The 19,974-nt window shown below is 60.8% G+C and overlaps 1 protein-coding gene across 10 annotated transcripts in view; it reads right to left on the bottom strand.

Annotated features, from left to right (window-relative positions):
- Positions 1 to 19,974, bottom strand: part of RAP1GAP (RAP1 GTPase activating protein) — a 135,837-nt gene that overhangs the window by 47,619 nt on the left and 68,244 nt on the right. For 7 of the 10 annotated variants that reach the window (XR_011315490.1, XR_011315489.1, XR_011315492.1 and 4 more), the window contains exons 2-5: positions 13,333 to 13,423; positions 2,189 to 2,224; positions 442 to 489; positions 62 to 100 (exon numbers count right to left, since the gene is read on the bottom strand). Coding sequence is in view for 6 of the 10 variants with exons in the window: in XM_069741644.1 (XP_069597745.1) it covers positions 62 to 100; positions 442 to 489; positions 2,189 to 2,224; positions 13,333 to 13,423 (214 nt within the window). In the remaining 4 variants the exon portion in view is untranslated. Of the gene's footprint in view, positions 1 to 61; positions 101 to 441; positions 490 to 2,188; positions 2,225 to 8,385; positions 8,536 to 13,332; positions 13,424 to 19,974 lie in introns of those variants that run through there. The other 3 variants (XR_011315491.1, XM_069741649.1, XM_069741647.1) reach the window with 2 other exon arrangements.

A 19,974-nucleotide genomic window follows, 5' to 3' on the forward strand; every position in this document is an offset into this window, starting at 1 on the left:
AGAGCAGATGGGACCCAGCAGGTGGGCAGAGATCAGCGGCGCCCCCCGGATCAGCGCTTACCTCGTGCACGCTGGGGTACGGGATGTAGTCCTCTTCTGTCTGCAACAGAGGACGTCGTCATATGGGGGCCCAAAAGAGGGCAGCGGGGGCCACAGGACAGCACCACCCACTGATCTGCTCCAGTCACCCCCAGAGCTGCGGTCACTATTCTGCTGTTACATCGTGTCCTATCCTCCAGTCACCTCCAGAGCTGCGGTCACTATTCTGCTGTTACATCGTGTCTCATCCTCCGGTCACCTCCAGAGCTGCGGTCACTATTCTGCTGTTACATCGTGTACTATCCTCCAGTCACCCCCAGAGCAGCGGTCACTATTCTGCTGTTACATCGTGTCTTATCCTCCAGTCACCCCCAGAGCAGCGGTCACGGTGCCTTCTGATACCTTTAGGGGGGGCGGCAGTGAGTATCTCTGTTCATCCATTCTGCAGCCCTGAAAGAGAAATCACACAACAAAGTCTGCTACATCGCACAGTAGCAGACACAGCAGAGACCCCCAGACACAGCAGAGACCCCCAGACACAGCAGAGACCCCCAGACACAGCAGAGACCCCCCCCCAGACACAGCAGAGACTCCCCCCAGACACAGCAGAGACTCCCCCCAGACACAGCAGAGACTCCCCCCAGACACAGCAGAGACTCCCCCCAGACACAGCAGAGACCCCCAGACACAGCAGAGACCCCCAGACACAGCAGAGACCCCCAGACACAGCAGAGACCCCCAGACACAGCAGAGACCCCCAGACACAGCAGAGACCCCCCCCCAGACACAGCAGAGACTCCCCCCAGACACAGCAGAGACCCCCCCAGACACAGCAGAGACTCCCAGACACAGAAGAGACCCCCCCAGACACAGCAGAGACTCCCCCAGACACAGCAGAGACTCCCAGACACAGAAGAGACCCCCCCAGACACAGCAGAGACTCCCCCAGACACAGCAGAGACCCCCCCAGACACAGCAGAGACTCCCAGACACAGCAGAGACCCCCCCCAGACACAGCAGAGACTCCCCCAGACACAGCAGAGACTCCCAGACACAGAAGAGACCCCCCCCAGACACAGCAGAGACTCCCCCAGACACAGCAGAGACCCCCCCAGACACAGCAGAGACTCCCCCCAGACATAGCAGAGACCCCCCCAGACACAGCAGACTCCCAGACACAGAAGAGACCCCCCCAGACACAGCAGAGACTCCCAGACACAGCAGAGACCCCCCCCCCAGACACAGCAGAGACTCCCAGACACAGCAGAGACTCCCAGACACAGAAGAGACCCCCCCCAGACACAGCAGAGACCCCCCCAGACACAGCAGAGACCCCCCCCCAGACACAGCAGAGACTCCCAGACACAGCAGAGACCCCCCCCCAGACACAGCAGAGACTCCCCCAGACACAGCAGAGACTCCCAGACACAGAAGAGACCCCCCCCAGACACAGCAGAGACTCCCCCAGACACAGCAGAGACCCCCCCAGACACAGCAGAGACCCCCCAGACATAGCAGAGACCCCCCCAGACACAGCAGAGACTCCCCCAGACACAGCAGAGACCCCCCCAGACACAGCAGAGACTCCCAGACACAGCAGAGACCCCCCCAGACACAGCAGAGACTCCCCCAGACACAGCAGAGACCCCCCCAGACACAGCAGAGACTCCCAGACACAGAAGAGACCCCCCCAGACACAGCAGAGACTCCCCCAGACACAGCAGAGACCCCCCCCAGACACAGCAGAGACCCCCCCAGACACAGCAGAGACTCCCAGACACAGAAGAGACCCCCCCAGACACAGCAGAGACTCCCCCAGACACAGCAGAGACCCCCCCAGACACAGCAGAGACTCCCAGACACAGAAGAGACCCCCCCAGACACAGCAGAGACCCCCCCAGACACAGCAGAGACCCCCCCAGACACAGCAGAGACCCCCCCCAGACACAGCAGAGACCCCCCCAGACACAGCAGAGACTCCCAGACACAGAAGAGACCCCCCAGACACAGCAGAGACTCCCCCAGACACAGCAGAGACCCCCCCAGACACAGCAGAGACCCCCCAGACACAGCAGAGACTCCCAGACACAGAAGAGACCCCCCCAGACACAGCAGAGACCCCCCCAGACACAGCAGAGACCCCCCTCACCTGCATCTTCTCAATCATCTCAAAGAAGTCCGAGTACTAAAGAGAAAAACACAAATTATGAGAAACATCAGAAACTACACAGAACCGAACCCTCAGCTCAGAGACAGCACAGAGACACAGAACCACGTGGTTTCAGGGCCTGCTCCTGGCCCAGGGCCCACCACTTCCCGCCTGCTCCTGGCCCGGGGCCCCACCACTCCCCGCCTGCTCCTGGCTCAGGGCCCCACCACTCCCCGCCTGCTCCTGGTCCGGGGCCCCACCACTCCCCGCCTGCTCCTGGCCCAGGGCCCACCACTTCCCGCCTGCTCCTGGTCCGGGGCCCCACCACTCCCCGCCTGCTCCTGGTCCGGGGCCCCACCACTCCCCGCCTGCTCCTGGTCCGGGGCCCCACCACTCCCCGCCTGCTCCTGGTCCGGGGCCCCACCACTCCCCGCCTGCTCCTGGCTCAGGGCCCCACCACTCCCCGCCTGCTCCTGGCCCGGGGCCCCACCACTCCCCGCCTGCTCCTGGCCCGGGGCCCCACCACTCCCCGCCTGCTCCTGGCCCGGGGCCCCACCACTCCCCGCCTGCTCCTGGCCCGGGGCCCCACCACTCCCCGCCTGCTCCTGGCCCGGGGTCCCTCACCTGCAGTCTCCCATCTTGCTGCCGCCCAGGGACGGAGCCTGCTGCACCCGGGGAAGACCGAGGACCCCGACATAGGAGAAATACCAGAGCATCCGCCCCACCGGGGCCCCAGAATAAGAAGAGGGGCCCCAGAATAAGCAGAGGGGCCCCAGAATAAGAAGAGGGGCCCCAGAATAAGCAGAGGGGCCCCAGAATAAGAAGAGGGGCCCCAGAATAAGAAGAGGGGCCCCAGAATAAGAAGAGGGGCCCCAGAACCCCACAATACACGGCCTCGCGACCAGAGCCGGACAAGAGGAGAAAAAGCCTCAACAGCGACTGCAGCTCAACTATGGGGGGCACAGGGGCTCTTACTCGGGGGGGCACAGGGGCTCTTACTCTGGGAGGGCACAGGGGCTCTTACTCGGGGGGGGCACAGGGGTTCTTACTCGGGGGGGGCGCAGGGGCTCTTACTCGGGGGGGCACAGGGGTTCTTACTCGGGGGGGGCACAGGGGCTCTTACTCGGGGGGGCACAGGGGCTCTTACTCGGGGGGGCACAGGGGCTCTTACTCGGGGGGGCACAGGGGCTCTTACTCGGGGGGGCACAGGGGCTCTTACTCGGGGGGGGCACAGGGGCTCTTACTCTGGGAGGGCACAGGGGCTCTTACTCGGGGGGGGCACAGGGGTTCTTACTCGGGGGGGGCGCAGGGGCTCTTACTCGGGGGGGCACAGGGGTTCTTACTCGGGGGGGGGGCACAGGGGCTCTTACTCGGGGGGGCACAGGGGCTCTTACTCGGGGGGGCACAGGGGCTCTTACTCGGGGGGGCACAGGGGCTCTTACTCGGGGGGGCACAGGGGCTCTTACTCGGGGGGGGCACAGGGGCTCTTACTCGGGGGGGCACAGGGGCTCTTACTCAGGGGGGGGCACAGGGGGCTCTTACTCGGGGGGGCACAGGGGCTCTTACTCGGGGGGGGGGCACAGGGGCTCTTACTCGGGGGGGGCACAGGGGCTCTTACTCGGGGGGGGGCACAGGGGGCTCTTACTCGGGGGGCAGAGGGGCTCTTACTCGGGGGGGCACAGGGGGCTCTTACTCGGGGGGCAGAGGGGCTCTTACTCGGGGGGGGCACAGGGGCTCTTACTCGGGGGGCAGAGGGGCTCTTACTCGGGGGGGGGCACAGGGGGCTCTTACTCGGGGGGCAGAGGGGCTCTTACTCGGGGGGGGGCACAGGGGCTCTTACTCGGGGGGGGGGGCACAGGGGGCTCTTACTCGGGGGGCAGAGGGGCTCTTACTCAGGGGGGGGCACAGGGGGCTCTTACTCGGGGGGGCACAGGGGCTCTTACTCGGGGGGGGGCACAGGGGGCTCTTACTCGGGGGGCAGAGGGGCTCTTACTCGGGGGGGGCACAGGGGCTCTTACTCGGGGGGCACAGGGGCTCTTACTCGGGGGGCACAGGGGCTCTTACTCGGGGGGGCACAGGGGCTCTTACTCGGGGGGGCACAGGGGCTCTTACTCGGGGGAGGGGCACAGGGGCTCTTGGGGGGGCACAGGGGTTCTTACTCGGGGGGGGGCACAGGGGCTCTTACTCGGGGGGCACAGGGGCTCTTACTCGGGGGGGCACAGGGGCTCTTACTCGGGGGGGCACAGGGGCTCTTACTCGGGGGGCACAGGGGCTCTTACTCGGGGGGGCACAGGGGCTCTTACTCTGGGGGGGCACAGGGGCTCTTACTCTGGGGGGGCACAGGGGCTCTTACTCGAGGGGGCACAGGGGCTCTTACTCGGGGGGCACAGGGGCTCTTACTCGGGGGGGCACAGGGGCTCTTACTCGGGGGGGGCACAGGGGCTCTTACTCGGGGGGGCACAGGGGCTCTTACTCTGGGGGGGCACAGGGGCTCTTACTCGGGGGGGCACAGGGGCTCTTACTCGGGGGGGCACAGGGGCTCTTACTCGGGGGCACAGGGGTTCTTACTCTGGGGGGGCACAGGGGCTCTTACTCTGGGGGGGCACAGGGGCTCTTACTCTGGGGGGGCACAGGGGCTCTTACTCGGGGGGGCACAGGGGCTCTTACTTGGGGGGGGCACAGGGGCTCTTACTTGGGGGGGCACAGGGGCTCTTGCTCCGGGGGGGGGGGGCACAGGGGCTCTTACTCGGGGGGGGCACAGGGGCTCTTACTCTGGGGGGGCACAGGGGCTCTTACTCGGGGGGGCACAGGGGCTCTTACTCGGAGGGCACAGGGGCTCTTACTTGGGGGGGGCACAGGGGCTCTTACTTGGGGGGGCACAGGGGCTCTTGCTCGGGGGGGGCACAGGGGCTCTTACTCGGGGGGGGGCACAGGGGCTCTTACTCGGGGGGGGGGCACAGGGGCTCTTGTCTCCTCCCCCAGGATTATATGACGCCTCCTGCTGTAACTTCTGGTGACTCCGGTTCTTCGTCTCTCGCCTGCAGCCTCCATCACTGCTATATATAGAGCACGGGCCGCTTACATGGGACTGCAGGGCACACCTACTGGATTATGTAACATTACCTGCATCATCTGCGAGTACAATGTACTCATGTCACCTGCAGTCCTATGTAACACCACAGATAATGTAGTAGATGTCACCTGCAGTCCTATGTAACACCACAGATAACACAGTGATAGCTCTCTGAGTACAGATAATGTAGAAGATGTCACCTGCAGTCCTATGTAACACCACATATAATGCAGTAATGTCACCTGCAGTCCTATGTAACACCACAGATAACACAGTGATATCTCTCTGAGTGCAGATAATGTAGTAGATGTCACCTGCAGTCCTATGTAACACCACAGATAACACAGTGATAGCTCTCTGAGTACAGATAATGTAGAAGATGTCACCTGCAGTCCTATGTAACACCACATATAATGCAGTAATGTCACCTGCAGTCCTATGTAACACCACAGATAACACAGTGATAACTCTCTGAGTGCAGATAATGTAGTAGATGTCACCTGCAGTCCTATGTAACACCACAGAGAACACAGTGATCACTCTCTGAGTACAGATAATGTAGTAGATGTCACCTGCAGTCCTATGTAACACCACAGATAATGTAGTAGATGTCACCTGCAGTCCTATGTAACACCACAGATAACACAGTGATAACTCTCTGAGTGCAGATAATGTAGTAGATGTCACCTGCAGTCCTATGTAACACCACAGATAACACAGTGATATCTCTCTGAGTGCAGATAATGTAGTAGATGTCACCTGCAGTCCTATGTAACACCACAGATAACACAGTGATAACTCTCTGGGTACAGATAATGTAGTAGATGTCACCTGCAGTCCTATGTAACACCACAGATAACACAGTGATATCTCTCTGAGTGCAGATAATGTAGTAGATGTCACCTGCAGTCCTATGTAACAGCACATATAATCAGTGATAACTCTCTGAGTACAGATAATGTAGTAGATGTCACCTGCAGTCCTATGTAACACCACAGATAACACAGTGATATCTCTCTGAGTACAGATAATGTAGTAGATGTCACCTGCAGTCCTATGTAACACCACAGATAACAGTGATAACTCTCTGAGTACAGATAATGTAGTAGATGTCACCTGCAGTCCTATGTAACACCACAGATAGCACAGTGATATCTCTCTGAGTACAGATAATGTAGTAGATGTCACCTGCAGTCCTATGTAACAACACAGATAACACAGTGATATCTCTCTGAGTACAGATAATGTAGTAGATGTCACCTGCAGTCCTATGTAACACCACAGATAACACAGTGATATCTCTCTGAGTACAGATAATGTAGTAGATGTCACCTGCAGTCCTATGTAACACCACAGATAACACAGTGATATCTCTCTGAGTACAGATAATGTAGTAGATGTCACCTGCAGTCCTATGTAACACCACAGATAACACAGTGATATCTCTCTGAGTACAGATAATGTAGTAGATGTCACCTGCAGTCCTATGTAACACCACAGATAACACAGTGATATCTCTCTGAGTACAGATAATGTAGTAGATGTCACCTGCAGTCCTATGTAACACCACAGATAACACAGTGATATCTCTCTGAGTACAGATAATGTAGTAGATGTCACCTGCAGTCCTATGTAACACCACAGATAACACAGTGATATCTCTCTGAGTACAGATAATGTAGTAGATGTCACCTGCAGTCCTATGTAACACCACAGATAACACAGTGATATCTCTCTGAGTGCAGATAATGTAGTAGATGTCACCTGCAGTCCTATGTAACACCACAGATAACACAGTGATAACTCTCTGAGTGCAGATAATGTAGTAGATGTCACCTGCAGTCCTATGTAACACCACAGATAACACAGTGATATCTCTCTGAGTACAGATAATGTAGTAGATGTCACCTGCAGTCCTATGTAACACCACAGATAACACAGTGATATCTCTCTGAGTACAGATAATGTAGTAGATGTCACCTGCAGTCCTATGTAACACCACAGATAACACAGTGATATCTCTCTGAGTGCAGATAATGTAGTAGATGTCACCTGCAGTCCTATGTAACACCACAGATAACACAGTGATAACTCTCTGAGTGCAGATAATGTAGTAGATGTCACCTGCAGTCCTATGTAACACCACAGATAACACAGTGATATCTCTCTGAGTACAGATAATGTAGTAGATGTCACCTGCAGTCCTATGTAACACCACAGATAACACAGTGATAACTCTCTGAGTACAGATAATGTAGTAGATGTCACCTGCAGTCCTATGTAACACCGCAGATAATGTAGTAGATGTCTCCTGCAGTCCTATGTAACACCGCAGATAATGTAGTAGATGTCACCTGCAGTCCTATGTAACACCGCAGATAATGTAGTAGATGTCACCTGCAGTCCTATGTAACACCGCAGATAATGTAGTAATGTCTCCTGCAGTCCTATGTAACACCGCAGATAATGTAGTAGATGTCACCTGCAGTCCTATGTAACACCGCAGATAATGTAGTAGATGTCACCTGCAGTTCTATGTAACACCGCAGATAATGTAGTAGATGTCACCTGCAGTCCTATGTAACACCGCAGATAATGTAGTAGATGTCACCTGCAGTCCTATGTAACACCGCAGATAATGTAGTAATGTCTCCTGCAGTCCTATGTAACACCGCAGATAATGTAGTAGATGTCACCTGCAGTCCTATGTAACACCGCAGATAATGTAGTAGATGTCACCTGCAGTTCTATGTAACACCGCAGATAATGTAGTAGATGTCACCTGCAGTCCTATGTAACACCACAGATAACACAGTGATAACTCTCTGAGTACAGATAATGTAGTAGATGTCACCTGCAGTCCTATGTAACACCACAGATAATGTAGAGGTCACCTGCAGTCCTATGTAACACCACAGATAACACAGTGATAACTCTCTGAGTACAGATAATGTAGTAGATGTCACCTGCAGTCCTATGTAACACCGCAGATAATGTAGTAGATGTCACCTGCAGTCCTATGTAACACCGCAGATAATGTAGTAGATGTCACCTGCAGTCCTATGTAGCAGCAGACAGCGCCGGTCCTGGTGCAGGTGTTACATAGGACTGCCCGGCCGCTCACCCCGGACGCTCCGGTCTCCGCCATCCTGTGCCCGGTCTCCGCCGGTTGCTCCGCCCCCCGTGCTCCGGGCGGGGGGAGGGGCAGTGTCTCCGGCTCTCACGTTACACGGGCGGGGTCTCTCCGGCCCGGGGGCCACAGCGGCGTTCAGGGCTCCGGACCCTCCATAGACAGAAGCCGCAGAATGGCGCCGCACGGAATTCTGGGGGATGCAGAGACCCCCGGTGCCGCCACAGCCGGGACACATGGTTCTTGTGGTGGAAAATAGAGGATCAGGGCTGAGTCCCCCCACCGGATCCCACAGACCCCCCCTCACCCCCCACCGGATCCCACAGACCCCCCTCACCCCTCACCGGATCCCACAGACCCCCCCCTCACCCCCCACCGGATCCCACAGACCCCCCCTCACCCCCCACAGGATCCCACAGACCCCCCCTCACCCCCCACCGGATCCCACAGACCCCCCTCACCCCTCACCGGATCCCACAGACCCCCCCTCACCCCCCACCGGATCCCACAGACCCCCCCTCACCCCCCACCGGATCCCACAGACCCCCCCTCACCCCTCACCGGATCCCACAGACCCCCCCTCACCCCCCACCGGATCCCACAGACCCCCCCTCACCCCCCACAGGATCCCACAGACCCCCCTCACCGGATCCCACAGACCCCCCCTCACCCCTCACCGGATCCCACAGACCCCCCCTCACCCCCCACAGGATCCCACAGACCCCCCTCACCCCTCACCGGATCCCACAGACCCCCCTCACCCCTCACCGGATCCCACAGACCCCCCTCACCCCTCACCGGATCCCACAGACCCCCCTCACCGGATCCCACAGACCCCCCCTCACCCCCCACAGGATCCCACAGACCCCCCTCACCCCTCACCGGATCCCACAGACCCCCCTCACCCCCCACAGGATCCCACAGACCCCCCCTCACCCCCCACCGGATCCCACAGACCCCCCCTCACCCCCCACAGGATCCCACAGACCCCCCTCACCCCTCACCGGATCCCACAGACCCCCCTCACCCCTCACCGGATCCCACAGACCCCCCTCACCCCTCACCGGATCCCACAGACCCCCCTCACCGGATCCCACAGACCCCCCCTCACCCCCCACAGGATCCCACAGACCCCCCTCACCCCTCACCGGATCCCACAGACCCCCCTCACCCCCCACAGGATCCCACAGACCCCCCCTCACCCCCCACCGGATCCCACAGACCCCCCCTCACCCCCCACAGGATCCCACAGACCCCCCTCACCCCTCACCGGATCCCACAGACCCCCCCTCACCCCCCACAGGATCCCACAGACCCCCCCTCACCCCCCACCGGATCCCACAGACCCCCCCTCACCCCCCCCCACCGGATCCCACAGACCCCCCCTCACCACACACCGGATCCCACAGACCCCCCCTCACCACACACCGGATCCCGCAGACCCCCCTCACCACACACCGGATCCCACACACCCCCCCTCACCCCCCACAGGATCCCACAGACCCCCCTCACCCCTCACCGGATCCCACAGACCCCCCCTCACCCCCCACAGGATCCCACAGACCCCCCCTCACCCCCCACCGGATCCCACAGACCCCCCCTCACCCCCCCCCACCGGATCCCACAGACCCCCCCTCACCACACACCGGATCCCACAGACCCCCCCGTCACCACACACCGGATCCCGCAGACCCCCCTCACCACACACCGGATCCCACAGACCCCCCCTCACCCCCCACCGGATCCCACAGACCCCCCTCACCCCTCACCGGATCCCACAGACCCCCCCTCACCCCCCACCGGATCCCACAGACCCCCCCTCACCCCCCACCGGATCCCACAGACCCCCCCTCACCCCCCACCGGATCCCACAGACCCCCCCTCACCCCCCACCGGATCCCACAGACCCCCCTCACCCCTCACCGGATCCCACAGACCCCCCTCACCCCTCACCGGATCCCACAGACCCCCCCTCACCCCCCACCGGATCCCACAGACCCCCCCTCACCCCCCACAGGATCCCACAGACCCCCCTCACCGGATCCCACAGACCCCCCCTCACCCCTCACCGGATCCCACAGACCCCCCCTCACCCCCCACCGGATCCCACAGACCCCCCCTCACCCCCCACCGGATCCCACAGACCCCCCCTCACCCCCCACAGGATCCCACAGACCCCCCTCACCCCTCACCGGATCCCACAGACCCCCCTCACCCCTCACCGGATCCCACAGACCCCCCCTCACCGGATCCCACAGACCCCCCCTCACCCCCCACAGGATCCCACAGACCCCCCTCACCCCTCACCGGATCCCACAGACCCCCCTCACCCCCCACAGGATCCCACAGACCCCCCCTCACCCCCCACCGGATCCCACAGACCCCCCCTCACCCCCCACAGGATCCCACAGACCCCCCTCACCCCTCACCGGATCCCACAGACCCCCCCTCACCCCCCACCGGATCCCACAGACCCCCCCTCACCCCCCCCCACCGGATCCCACAGACCCCCCCTCACCACACACCGGATCCCACAGACCCCCCCTCACCACACACCGGATCCCGCAGACCCCCCTCACCACACACCGGATCCCACAGACCCCCCCTCACCCCCCACAGGATCCCACAGACCCCCCTCACCCCTCACCGGATCCCACAGACCCCCCCTCACCCCCCACAGGATCCCACAGACCCCCCCTCACCCCCCACCGGATCCCACAGACCCCCCCTCACCCCCCCCCCACCGGATCCCACAGACCCCCCCTCACCACACACCGGATCCCACAGACCCCCCCGTCACCACACACCGGATCCCGCAGACCCCCCTCACCACACACCGGATCCCACAGACCCCCCCTCACCCCCCACCGGATCCCACAGACCCCCTCACCCCCCCCCACCGGATCCCACAGACCCCCCCTCACCACACACCGGATCCCACAGACCCCCCCCCCCTCACCACATCCCGCAGACCCCCCTCACCACACACCGGATCCCGCAGACCCCCCTCACCACACACCGGATCCCGCAGACCCCCCTCACCACACACCGGATCCCACAGACCCCCCCTCACCACACACCGGATCCCGCAGACCCCCCCTCACCCCCCACCGGATCCCACAGACCCCCCCTCACCACACACCGGATCCCACAGACCCCCCCTCACCCCCCACAGGATCCCACAGACCCCCCCTCACCCCTCACCGGATCCCACAGACCCCCCTCACCCCTCACCGGATCCCACAGACCCCCCCTCACCCCCCACCGGATCCCACAGACCCCCCCTCACCCCCCACCGGATCCCACAGACCCCCCCTCACCCCCCACCGGATCCCACAGACCCCCCCTCACCCCCCACAGGATCCCACAGACCCCCCTCACCCCTCACCGGATCCCACAGACCCCCCTCACCCCTCACCGGATCCCACAGACCCCCCCTCACCCCCCACCGGATCCCACAGACCCCCCCCTCACCCCCCACAGGATCCCACAGACCCCCCTCACCGGATCCCACAGACCCCCCCTCACCCCTCACCGGATCCCACAGACCCCCCCTCACCCCCCACCGGATCCCACAGACCCCCCCTCACCCCCCACAGGATCCCACAGACCCCCCTCACCCCTCACCGGATCCCACAGACCCCCCTCACCGGATCCCACAGACCCCCCTCACCGGATCCCACAGACCCCCCCTCACCCCCCACAGGATCCCACAGACCCCCCTCACCCCTCACCGGATCCCACAGACCCCCCTCACCCCCCACAGGATCCCACAGACCCCCCCTCACCCCCCACCGGATCCCACAGACCCCCCCTCACCCCCCACAGGATCCCACAGACCCCCCTCACCCCTCACCGGATCCCACAGACCCCCCTCACCCCCCACAGGATCCCACAGACCCCCCCTCACCCCCCACCGGATCCCACAGACCCCCCCTCACCCCCCCCCCCCACCGGATCCCACAGACCCCCCCTCACCACACACCGGATCCCACAGACCCCCCCTCACCACACACCGGATCCCGCAGACCCCCCTCACCACACACCGGATCCCACAGACCCCCCCTCACCCCCCACAGGATCCCACAGACCCCCCTCACCCCTCACCGGATCCCACAGACCCCCCCTCACCCCCCCACAGGATCCCACAGACCCCCCCTCACCCCCCACCGGATCCCACAGACCCCCCCTCACCCCCCCCCCCACCGGATCCCACAGACCCCCCCCTCACCACACACCGGATCCCACAGACCCCCCCGTCACCACACACCGGATCCCGCAGACCCCCCTCACCACACACCGGATCCCACAGACCCCCCCTCACCCCCCACCGGATCCCACAGACCCCCCTCACCCCCCCCCCCACCGGATCCCACAGACCCCCCCTCACCACACACCGGATCCCACAGACCCCCCCCCCCTCACCACATCCCGCAGACCCCCCTCACCACACACCGGATCCCGCAGACCCCCCTCACCACACACCGGATCCCGCAGACCCCCCTCACCACACACCGGATCCCACAGACCCCCCCTCACCACACACCGGATCCCGCAGACCCCCCTCACCACACACCGGATCCCACAGACCCCCCCTCACCACACACTGGATCCCACAGACCCCCCCTCACCACACACCGGATCCCACAGACCCCCCCTCACCACACACCGGATCCCACAGACCCCCCTCACCACACACCGGATCCCACAGACCCCCCACCCCACCCTCACCACACACCGGATCCCGCAGACCCCCCTCACCATACACTGGATCCCGCAGACGCCCCCCCCCCACCCCACACACACACACACCGGATCCCGCAGACCCACCACACCGGATCCCACAGACCACCCCCCTCACCACACACCGGATTTTGGAGGGGGGAGGCGGTATGGTCCATGAAGAAGGGGAGGGGGGCAGTATGCTGGGTTCCCGCTTACCTTAACTTGCGGAGCACTTTCCGGGGGGCTGCAGTTTGTTCTGGAGAGATCTAGGGTGTAAGAAACGAGCTGACTCCGCCCCTCATACTGCCTGGAAATGAAGAAAGAACAAGATGTGATGTCACTAAGCCCCTCCCCTGCAGAACAGTGATGTCACTAAGCTCCTCCTCCACAGAGCAGCAATGTCACTTAGTCCCTCTTCCGCAGAGCAGTGATGACACTAAGCCCCTCCCCCGCAGAGCAGTGATGACACTAAGCCCCTCCCCCGCAGAGCAGTGATGACACTAAGCCCCTCCCCCGCAGAGCAGTGATGACACTAAGCCCCTCCCCCGCAGAGCAGTGATGACACTAAGCCCCTCCCCCGCAGAGCAGTGATGACACTAAGCCCCTCCCCCGCAGAGCAGTGATGACACTAAGCCCCTCCCCCGCAGAGCAGTGATGACACTAAGCCCCTCCCCCGCAGAGCAGTGATGACACTAAGCCCCTCCCCCGCAGAGCAGTGATGACACTAAGCCCCTCCCCCGCAGAGCAGTGATGACACTAAGCCCCTCCCCCGCAGAGCAGTGATGACACTAAGCCCCTCCCCCGCAGAGCAGTGATGACACTAAGCCCCTCCCCCGCAGAGCAGTGATGACACTAAGCCCCTCCCCCGCAGAGCAGTGATGACACTAAGCCCCTCCCCCGCAGAGCAGTGATGACACTAAGCCCCTCCCCCGCAGAGCAGTGATGACACTAAGCCCCTCCCCCGCAGAGCAGTGATGACACTAAGCCCCTCCCCCGCAGAGCAGTGATGACACTAAGCCCCTCCCCCGCAGAGCAGTGATGACACTAAGCCCCTCCCCCGCAGAGCAGTGATGACACTAAGCCCCTCCCCCGCAGAGCAGTGATGACACTAAGCCCCTCCCCCGCAGAGCAGTGATGACACTAAGCCCCTCCCCCGCAGAGCAGTGATGACACTAAGCCCCTCCCCCGCAGAGCAGTGATGACACTAAGCCCCTCCCCCGCAGAGCAGTGATGACACTAAGCCCCTCCCCCGCAGAGCAGTGATGACACTAAGCCCCTCCCCCGCAGAGCAGTGATGACACTAAGCCCCTCCCCCGCAGAGCAGTGATGACACTAAGCCCCTCCCCCGCAGAGCAGTGATGACACTAAGCCCCTCCCCCGCAGAGCAGTGATGACACTAAGCCCCTCCCCCGCAGAGCAGTGATGACACTAAGCCCCTCCCCCGCAGAGCAGTGATGACACTAAGCCCCTCCCCCGCAGAGCAGTGATGACACTAAGCCCCTCCCCCGCAGAGCAGTGATGACACTAAGCCCCTCCCCCGCAGAGCAGTAATGTCACTAAGCCCCTCCCCTGCAGAGCAGTGATGCCACTAAGCCCCCCCCCCCCCCGCTGAGCAGTGATGCCACTAAGCCCCTCCCCTGTAAGTCTTCCTCTACAGTCAGTGCAGTAGGTCTGAGGGCCGGGGCAGCGTCCACCGCTCGCATTGTGTGCTGCCAGGTGCGGCACGTGCAGGGTTAACCCCTCGCTGCGGCTCCCGGATGCGACATCCTGTTTGTTCTTGTAAAATCTAACTGGCAGGAAGAATTACCTGAGATCAGGTTACATCACCTGTGCCCGGGGGTCTGCGGAGCGTGTGCCCCCATATAACAGGCATCCTCCGGGCCCCACATACAGCACCTGTGCCCGGGGGTCTGCGGAGCGTGTGCCCCCGTATAACAGGCATCCTCCGAGTCCCACATACATCACCTGTGCCCGGGGGTCTGCGGAGCGTGTGCCCCCGTATAACAGGCATCCTCCGAGTCCCACATACATCACCTGTGCCCGGGGGTCTGCGGAGCGTGTGCCCCCGTATAACAGGCATCCTCCGGGCCCCACATACAGCACCTGTGCCCGGGGGTCTGCGGAGCGTGTGCCCCCGTATAACAGGCATCCTCCGGCCCCACATATATCACCTGTGCCCGGGGGTCTGCGGAGCGTGTGCCCCCGTATAACAGGCATCCTCCGAGTCCCACATACATCACCTGTGCCCGGGGGTCTGCGGAGCGTGTGCCCCCGTATAACAGGCATCCTCCGGGCCCCACATACAGCACCTGTGCCCGGGGGTCTGCGGAGCGTGTGCCCCCGTATAACAGGCATCCTCCGAGTCCCACATACATCACCTGTGCCCGGGGGTCTGCGGAGCGTGTGCCCCCGTATAACAGGCATCCTCCGAGTCCCACATACATCACCTGTGCCCGGGGGTCTGCGGAGCGTGTGCCCCCGTATAACAGGCATCCTCCGGGCCCCACATACAGCACCTGTGCCCGGGGGTCTGCGGAGCGTGTGCCCCCATATAACAGGCATCCTCCGAGTCCCACATACATCACCTGTGCCCGGGGGTCTGCGGAGCGTGTGCCCCCGTATAACAGGCATCCTCCGGGCCCCACATACATCACCTGTGCCCGGGGGTCTGCGGAGCGTGTGCCCCCATATAACAGGCATCCTCCGAGTCCCACATATATCACCTGTGCCCGGGGGTCTGCGGAGCGTGTGCCCCCATATAACAGGCATCCTCCGAGTCCCACATATATCACCTGTGCCCGGGGGTCTGCGGAGCGTGTGCCCCCATATAACAGGCATCCTCCGGGCCCCACATATATCACCTGTGCCCGGGGGTCTGCGGAGCGTGTGCCCCCGTATAACAGGCATCCTCCGGGCCCCACATACATCACCTGTGCCCGGGGGTCTGCGGAGCGTGTGCCCCCATATAACAGGCATCCTCCGGGCCCCACATACATCACCTGTGCCCGGGGGTCTGCGGAGCGTGTGCCCCCATATAACAGGCATCCTCCGGGCCCCACATACATCACCTGTGCCCGGGGGTCTGCGGAGCGTGTGCCCCCATATAACAGGCATCCTCCGGGCCCCACATACATCACCTGTGCCCGGGGGTCTGCGGAGCGTGTGCCCCCATATAACAGGCATCCTCCGAGTCCCACATATATCACCTGTGCCCGGGGGTCTGCGGAGCGTGTGCCCCCATATAACAGGCATCCTCCGGGCCCCACATATATCACCTGTGCCCGGGGGTCTGCGGAGCGTGTGCCCCCATATAACAGGCATCCTCCGGGCCCCACATACATCACCTGTGCCCGGGGGTCTGCGGAGCGTGTGCCCCCGTATAACAGGCATCCTCCGGGCCCCACATACATCACCTGTGCCCGGGGGTCTGCGGAGCGTGTGCCCCCATATAACAGGCATCCTCCGGGCCCCACATATATCACCTGTGCCCGGGGGTCTGCGGAGCGTGTGCCCCCATATAACAGGCATCCTCCGGGCCCCACATATATCACCTGTGCCCGGGGGTCTGCGGAGCGTGTCCCCCATATAACAGGCATCCTCCGAGTCCCACATATATCACCTGTGCCCGGGGGTCTGCGGAGCGTGTGCCCCCATATAACAGGCATCCTCCGAGTCCCACATATATCACCTGTGCCCGGGGGTCTGCGGAGCGTGTGCCCCCCGTATAACAGGCATCCTCCGGGCCCCACATACATCACCTGTGCCCGGGGGTCTGCGGAGCGTGTGCCCCCATATAACAGGCATCCTCCGGGCCCCACATACATCACCTGTGCCCGGGGGTCTGCGGAGCGTGTGCCCCCATATAACAGGCATCCTCCGGCCCCACATACATCACCTGTGCCCGGGGGTCTGCGGAGCGTGTGCCCCCATATAACAGGCATCCTCCGGGCCCCACATACATCACCTGTGCCCGGGGGTCTGCGGAGCGTGTGCCCCCGTATAACAGGCATCCTCCGGTCCCCACATATATCACCTGTGCCCGGGGGTCTGCGGAGCGTGTGCCCCCATATAACAGGCATCCTCCGAGTCCCACATATATCACCTGTGCCCGGGGGTCTGCGGAGCGTGTGCCCCCATATAACAGGCATCCTCCGGGCCCCACATACATCACCTGTGCCCGGGGGTCTGCGGAGCGTGTGCCCCCATATAACAGGCATCCTCTGGGCCCCACATACATCACCTGTGCCCGGGGGTCTGCGGAGCGTGTGCCCCCGTATAACAGGCATCCTCCGGGCCCCACATACAGCACCTGTGCCCGGGGGTCTGCGGAGCGTGTGCCCCCGTATAACAGGCATCCTCCGGGCCCCACATACATCACCTGTGCCCGGGGGTCTGCGGAGCGTGTGCCCCCATATAACAGGCATCCTCCGAGTCCCACATATATCACCTGTGCCCGGGGGTCTGCGGAGCGTGTGCCCCCATATAACAGGCATCCTCCGGGCCCCACATACATCACCTGTGCCCGGGGGTCTGCGGAGCGTGTGCCCCCGTATAACAGGCATCCTCCAAGCCCCACATACATCACCTGTGCCCGGGGGTCTGCGGAGCGTGTGCCCCCGTATAACAGGCATCCTCCGGGCCCCACATACATCACCTGTGCCCGGGGGTCTGCGGAGCGTGTGCCCCCATATAACAGGCATCCTCCGGCCCCACATACAGCACCTATGCCCGGGAGGCGCCCGCTGATCATTTGGGCATGTACCTCTCCCAGCCAATCAGACACCTTGTAACATCACCAGCCCCTAGCACACCGACTCTGCCGACCAGCATCGGCCCCCGCGGCATCAGAAGACCTTCGTTCACATGCCAGCGGCAGAGAGACGAGTGCAAGAAGCCCTGCCGGACCACAGGGGGCGCCACAGAGCAATGATGAGTGTGTGCGGGACCCCATCCTGGGGCGAGGTCAGCCGTCTGTTATACAATGCCCCCCCCTCCCGTACGATATAAGGTTATAACAGAAGTCTTCATAGAATCCTACAATAGTAGAGCTAGGAGGGACCTCCAGGGTCATCTGGGCCCCCGGGGTCGTGTCCAACCCTCCGCTCAATGCAGGAGTCACTGAACCATCTCAGCTAGATGTCTGTCCAGCCTCTGAAGACTTCTATTGAAGGAGAACTCACCACCTCTCGTGGCCGCCTGTTCCACTCATTGATCGCCCTCATTGTCACCCTCCTAATATCTAATCTATCTTCTCCCTTTCAGTTTCCTTCCATTGCTTCTCGTGTTTCAATGTGTAGATGAGAATAATGATGATCCCTCTACACAGTGACAGACCCTCAGATATGTGTAGACGGCTATTAAGTCTCCTCTCAGTCTTCTTTTTTGCAGCTAAACATTCCCAGAGCCTGTAACCGTTCCTCCTAGGACATACTCTGCCGTCCGCTCACCATCCTGGTCGCTCTTCTCTGAACTTGCTCCAGTTTTCCAATGTCTTTTATATAATGTGGAGCCCAGAACTGGACCCAGTATCCAGATGAGGCCTGACCAAGGAGGAGTAGAGGAGATAATGACTTCACGTGATCTAGACTCTATGCTTCTCTTATTACATCCTAGATCTGGACATAGTATCCAGATGAGGCCTGACCAAGGAGGAGTAGAGGAGATAATTACATCACGTGATCTAGACTCTATGCTTCTCTTATACATCCTAGATCTGGACATAGTATCCAGATGAGGCCTGACCAAGGAGGAGTAGAGGAGATAATTACTTCACGTGATCTAGACTATGCTTCTCTTATTACATCCTAGATCTGGACATAGTATCCAGATGAGGCCTGACCAAGGAGGAGTAGAGGAGATAATTACTGCACGTGATCTAGACTCTATGCTTCTCTTATTACATCCTAGATCTGGACCCAGTATCCAGATGAGGCCTGACCAAGGAGCAGTAGAGGAGATAATGACTTCACGTGATCTAGACTCTATGCTTCTCTTATTACATCCTAGATCTGGACATAGTATCCAGATGAGGCCTGACCAAGGAGGAGTAGAGAAGATAATGACTTCACGTGATCTAGACTCTATGCTTCTCTTATACATCCTAGATCTGGACACAGTATCCAGATGAGGCCTGACCAAGGAGGAGTAGAGGAGATAATTACATCACGTGATCTAGACTCTATGCTTCTCTTATACATCCTAGATCTGGACATAGTATCCAGATGAGGCCTGACCAAGGAGGAGTAGAGGAGATAATTACTGCTCGTGATCTAGACTCTATGCTTCTCTTATTACATCCTAGATCTGGACATAGTATCCAGATGAGGCCTGACCAAGGAGGAGTAGAGGAGATAATTACTGCACGTGATCTAGACTCTATGCTTCTCTTATTACATCCTAGATCTGGACACAGTATCCAGATGAGGCCTGACCAAGGAGGAGTAGAGGAGATAATTACTGCACGTGATCTAGACTCTATGCTTCTCTTATTACATCCTAGAACTGGACATAGTATCCAGATGAGGCCTGACCAAGGAGGAGTAGAGGAGATAATTACTTCACGTGATCTAGACTCTATGCTTCTCTTATACATCCTAGATCTGGACACAGTAACCACATGAGGCCTGACCAAGGAGGAGTAGAGGAGATAATTACTTCACGTGATCTAGACTCTATGCATCTCTTATTACATCCTAGATCTGGACACAGTATCCAGATGAGGCCTGACCAAGGAGGAGTAGAGGAGATAATTACTGCACGTGATCTAGACTCTATGCTTCTCTTATTACATCCTAGATCTGGACACAGTATCCAGATGAGGCCTGACCAAGGAGGAGTAGAGAAGATAATTACATCACG

Source organism: Ranitomeya imitator, chromosome 10 (assembly GCF_032444005.1).
Source record: "Ranitomeya imitator isolate aRanImi1 chromosome 10, aRanImi1.pri, whole genome shotgun sequence".
NCBI lineage: Eukaryota > Metazoa > Chordata > Amphibia > Anura > Dendrobatidae > Ranitomeya > Ranitomeya imitator.